Below are 5,104 nucleotides of genomic sequence, written 5' to 3'. Positions count from 1 at the left end.
GGCTTCCTACAACTTGTTTCAATGGTTCCAATTTAATCAGAAGACAAATTAAACAGGATGACTAGCCAATGTGAAAATCAAAAGAAAGCATAGAATAATGTACTGAAGGAGACTGTTGTGCCATCACATTTTTTGTGGTTTGAGAGCAAAGATCTGGTCGCCGCTGTGCAAAACTCCAACTCGCAATACAATTAGGTCGGGTCAAATTATTTCATAAATGCGGGACCCGCTGGTTGGAAAAAAACCCCGACCCACGTTACTTAGCTAACGTTATGCATTGTTAACATTAAATTTGTCATATGAGCAGTGTAACGTTAACGTAACATTAAGGCTATACTTGTGTATGTAAATTAAAAAGTGGCGAACTGTGTGAAATTACAATAAGGTGTGTAACGTAATTTTAAAAAACTAATGTGACATTTGACTGTCACATGAAAAATATTAATAAGATTAGTGTAGGATATAGGCCTGTAGCTACACAACAATAAATAATGCACAGACAGAATATGAGGACTGTGATGGCCACCACCTTTTTTTTGCTAAAATAAATTGATTATGATCTGTTGAACATTGAAGTAATTTAAGTTTTATTGTTTGCATGTAAAGGAGTCTGTGAAGTAGGTAACCTAACACATATATTACTTTTAATATCCATTTGTCTGTGTAAAGTTTTCCTCTAGGTGATCCAGAGAGACTGGATCAGTGGACACTCAACACGAGAAGACAGAACTGGACTCCGAACAAGACTTCCCGTCTGTGCAGTGAACACTTTGAGAGTCATCACTTCAGCACTGACTCCAGGTTAAAGACACCTTTTTTCATACAGTACCTCATAAAGAATCAAGAAACTTATTAGTTTAAAATGATGAATTATTGACCATAATACATTTAAATGCATTACATATATTACTAATTTTCATACATTACTAAGTACTTCTAACAGAGCAGCAAACAAAGGGTACTCTTCAAAATCTTCTCAGGCTCTGCTGCTGGGTGTAAGGTGCTTAGTTATCTTCAAGTACAAAGTTAAAATAACCAGGCCCACACAGAAATGGACTGCTTAATTATTTGCCAATGACAATGTTAAACATTAATGTTTTATCTGTAGTGTACAATTTGTTTGTCCTTTTGATTGTGAAATACAACATTCACTCAGTAATAAAGACAAAAGGAGTGCAAATATAAATAGAATTTATTGAAATTTCGAACAAGTTATAGATTAATATAAAAAACTCAACTTTTGCCATGACAGCCTGGGCTATGTTCAGGCCTAACAAAATGTGTCCTAAAGGCCAAATTCAAAAGCAGTGACACTGCCAACTGTAAGCAGTTCACTGCATTTGGGCGTGGTTTTTAAGACAATTAACTAATTTACTTAAAAACATCAAATTTCCCCTAGGTGTTAAATAAACTCCATCTTTCAAAAATAGCCCAGGACTGTCATGTCTGATGTGAGGGTGCTCAATTATGGCACCATTTAAACTCTGAACAAATGTAGCCATAACACTGTTAACAAATTTCCTGGCCTTATCAATCTTTGCTGGATTGCCACCAGCCTCCCACCTGCACCGTTGGGCCAATGAAGAAAATATTAAGCCATTCTTTTGCCTTCTCCAATCAAGGGGATCAAGGACAGTTGCCAACACCAAAGACTTTGTGTCCTCTGCCTTGGAGAATCGCCTTGTCAGGCTGTCAAGCATGGTCTTCCACAAGGTTTTGATGCCTGCTGAAGATGGACCCTCCTGTTGCAGCATCATTTTCAGGACAGACACACTGGGGATTATGCATGAGGCGGAAGACCCGGAGTGGCTCATCCCCAGGGTCACTTGCTCAAGCGGTTCCAGTGTCTCAATCAGGTTTGAAACTATAGGGCTCAAAAGGGCACGTGACTTTGCAATGCATTGTGTGTAACCAGCGCCATTTTTACGGGCAAATTGTTTTGTTTACATTGCATTGCACCGAGAGAGACATGAAGTGAGAGATTTAAATGGACCGGGCAAAGGAAAAGTGTGTCGGACGGTACCGAGACAAGCTGGACCCTGTTCCAAAGGCTCGGTACCTTGACAAAATCCAGAAAATAGGTGGAGTGGATCCGTATGAGCACGGAGACTGGACTCGGGATTTAAAAGCCCTGCCGCCACTGACTGAAGCTGAGCTTGTCCTCTATCTCGTCAACGGTATAAGTTATTATACCGGCGACGAATTTAGGAATGCCAAACCTTTAAGGGCTCATGGGCAAGCAAACTTTGGGTGGGTGCAGGACCACCGAATTTTACGCCTAAGACCGTCGTCATTTCAGAGGTATGTAAACTTTACAAGCCTCACTGTGTCCCACCTCCTTGTGGTGCTGCCTGTTTGCTTGCTCAGGTTTTGACATAACTTGGTGTCTGCTGGACCAATTTGATTCAAACAAAAAATATTTTGAAGCCTGAAATCCATTCTGCATTTATGTGGTAAATATGTATGGGCTTCTCGGTTATTTATTTCAGAATTAGGGCATTGTCACACCATAAATCTCTAACTCTCCATCGTCATACATGGGTGGGCACAACATGGAGTTTCTTTATTTTTAACTTTCACTTCTTAACCACAATTTAGGACAAGTTTACTCCTGTGGAGACAACTGAGAAACAATGTTTTTAGTGACATCAAGATGTGGTTTTTTTTTTCTTTTTTTAAAAACTGGATTAAAAGTCCTGACTACACAGCTGTGTTAGATTTGTCCCTAGTTCTATTTCAGCCCATCGATCTTCTTCCTGTAGCGATTGTTAGAACGATTGTGGCAGTTACTGACACAGCAAGTCTGCACCATTTTCGAACGATAGTTACTTTTAAAATGCTAAAAAATCATCAACAGAATACAAGCGTAGCCTTTGTTTGGCCAATACGGAGTGGCCAAAGTGACCTGCAAAGCTTTTAAGTGTGGCAATAATGTCCAGCACAGCTCTCTGACTGGAAAGGCTATGATTGATGACAAGCTGTAAAGTATGAGCAGCACAGCTTACGTCTGACAAGCTGTAAAGTATGAGCAGCACAGCTTACGTCTGGAAGCTCAGTTAGCCTCATGCCTTTAACTATGTTGGCTCCACCATCCCTGAGAACAAGAACCACACGATCTGTGTTTATTTTCCAGGAGTCCAGCATTTCCAAAAATGTCTCTTGGATGTATTGTGCTGTATGTGATCCCGTCATGATCTTTACATTTAGCACAACCTGCTGTCTGCTCCAGTCCTTGTGGATGAAATGTCCTGTGAGGCTCATCAATGATTCTGTAGTGCCTGACCAGCAGTCAGTGGTGAAGGCCATGTATGGTACCTCTTCTGGAATAATTCTTCCAGAAGGAGTCTTCACCTTTGTCACAACTGCAGCATATGTTTCATCCAGCATCTGTGTACGGTAGAATTTCTCATCCTTGATAGTGTAACTGGGCTCAGCAAGTTTCATAAGCTGCTGAAAACCAACGCCTGAGAGCACTGTGAATGGCTGGTTATCTGTAGCTATCATTTCTATAGCTATTACCGCTTATCTCCAGGTAGACTCCTCACGCCTCCTTTCCCCTGCGGCATCTGCACACGCTCCGCCTGCCATCTCACTCTCGCTCTCTCCCTCCCTCTAGCAGCCCCTCCCCTCAGCGAACAGAGACAGAAAGAGCAGGAGAGAAGAGGAAACAGCTTGTTGCGCTGCAGGGAAAAAAACTTTGCAACCATCAGCAAGTATCGGAGCCTTTTTTTCACCGAAAGCGATAGTTTGGAAAACGTCCTATCGGTCAAACCGATTAATCGGTCGACCTCTACGAGAAAGTATATGTAGAGTTCATCCGATTGTTCAAGTAGACCCCCACTTACTTTGAAAGCCCACCCAGTGTAACTAGTGTAACAATCACCAGCTTTACACCACACACGTGATCAATAAAAATTTCATCAGGCACATCAGGTGGTCCTCAGTGACTAGCAGATACATAAAATAAATCTTTTACACAACAGACATTTTGACTTGTCACTGTAGGAAAAGCACTGATGGAACAGAGCCATCGTAAAATAACATAATAATAATTAGTATTGATGTTGACTCTTTTATTCAAGTGTCCCTATAAGCCATGAGACTGGAATGGACCACAATGAAATAGCTCAATGGAATTCAGCCATCATTCCTATTAAAATGCATGGACAATATTTGCCCCCATGTATCAGTAAAGCCATAATACTGGTGTACCTTAGCATCTACTGTATGTCTGGACTGTACTCACACAGCATGACGACAAACCAGATGCTTGGCTGTGAGTTGGGTTGGAGTTCAAACTCTGAGGACATGAAGGCTCATTTTCTGGCTCCAGCTCATCATCAATGAAGATCACTCCCTGCTCCAGACGCTGCCTTTTACGGTTCTGAAGAACAAACACAGAAACTGAGCTGAGCGGAACATAACTCAACACTCACATTACAAAAATAGTGACAGCCAAGTTTGACAAAAAAAAAAACGCTATTTCACAAAACAACATGCTTATAATTAGTAAACCTTATCCTGAAGAATAAAAAGTGTGGTTACCTAAGGGAGGGGGTGATCAAGTAAAACTTTTATAAAAATGGGAGTTTAGAAATTTAAAAGAACCATTATAACATATATCATAATCTGAATTCTTATTGGTATATTTTGTCAAATATTGGTAGGTTTTTATTTACACGAATCGAAGAGATCCAGTGTCACAACCCCTCCTCTCTTTACCAAAAATTTTGTAACATATATATATATATATACTTTTTTGCATGTTTTCCACACTTAAATGTTTCAGATCATCAAACAAATTTAAACATTAGTCAAAGATAACACAAGTAAACACAAAATGCAGTTTTTAAATGAAGGGTTTTATTAATGAGGAAGAAAAAAATCCAAAGCTACATGGCCCTGTGTGAAAAAGTGTTTNATAACACAAGTAAACACAAAATGCAGTTTTTAAATGAAGGGTTTTATTAATGAGGAAGAAAAAAATCCAAAGCTACATGGCCCTGTGTGAAAAAGTGTTTGCCCCCTAAACCTAATAACTGGTTGGGCCACCCTTAGCAGCAACTACTGCAATCAAGCGTTTGCGATAACTTGCAATGAGTCT

At 40.0% G+C, this 5,104-nt stretch overlaps 1 protein-coding gene across 6 annotated transcripts in view; it reads right to left on the bottom strand.

Annotated features, from left to right (window-relative positions):
* brip1 (BRCA1 interacting helicase 1) overlaps positions 1-5,104 on the bottom strand; it is a 243,188-nt gene that overhangs the window by 199,726 nt on the left and 38,358 nt on the right. For all 6 annotated transcript variants that reach the window (XM_050055532.1, XM_050055525.1, XM_050055494.1 and 3 more), the window contains one exon: positions 4,247-4,384. In XM_050055532.1, the coding sequence (XP_049911489.1) occupies positions 4,247-4,384 (138 nt within the window). The remainder of the gene's footprint in view (positions 1-4,246; positions 4,385-5,104) is intronic.

The sequence above is a fragment of the Epinephelus moara genome, chromosome 2 (assembly GCF_006386435.1).
Source record: "Epinephelus moara isolate mb chromosome 2, YSFRI_EMoa_1.0, whole genome shotgun sequence".
NCBI lineage: Eukaryota > Metazoa > Chordata > Actinopteri > Perciformes > Serranidae > Epinephelus > Epinephelus moara.
Note: the sequence above shows the minus strand (reverse complement) of the source record. Positions and strands in the feature narration are given on the sequence as shown.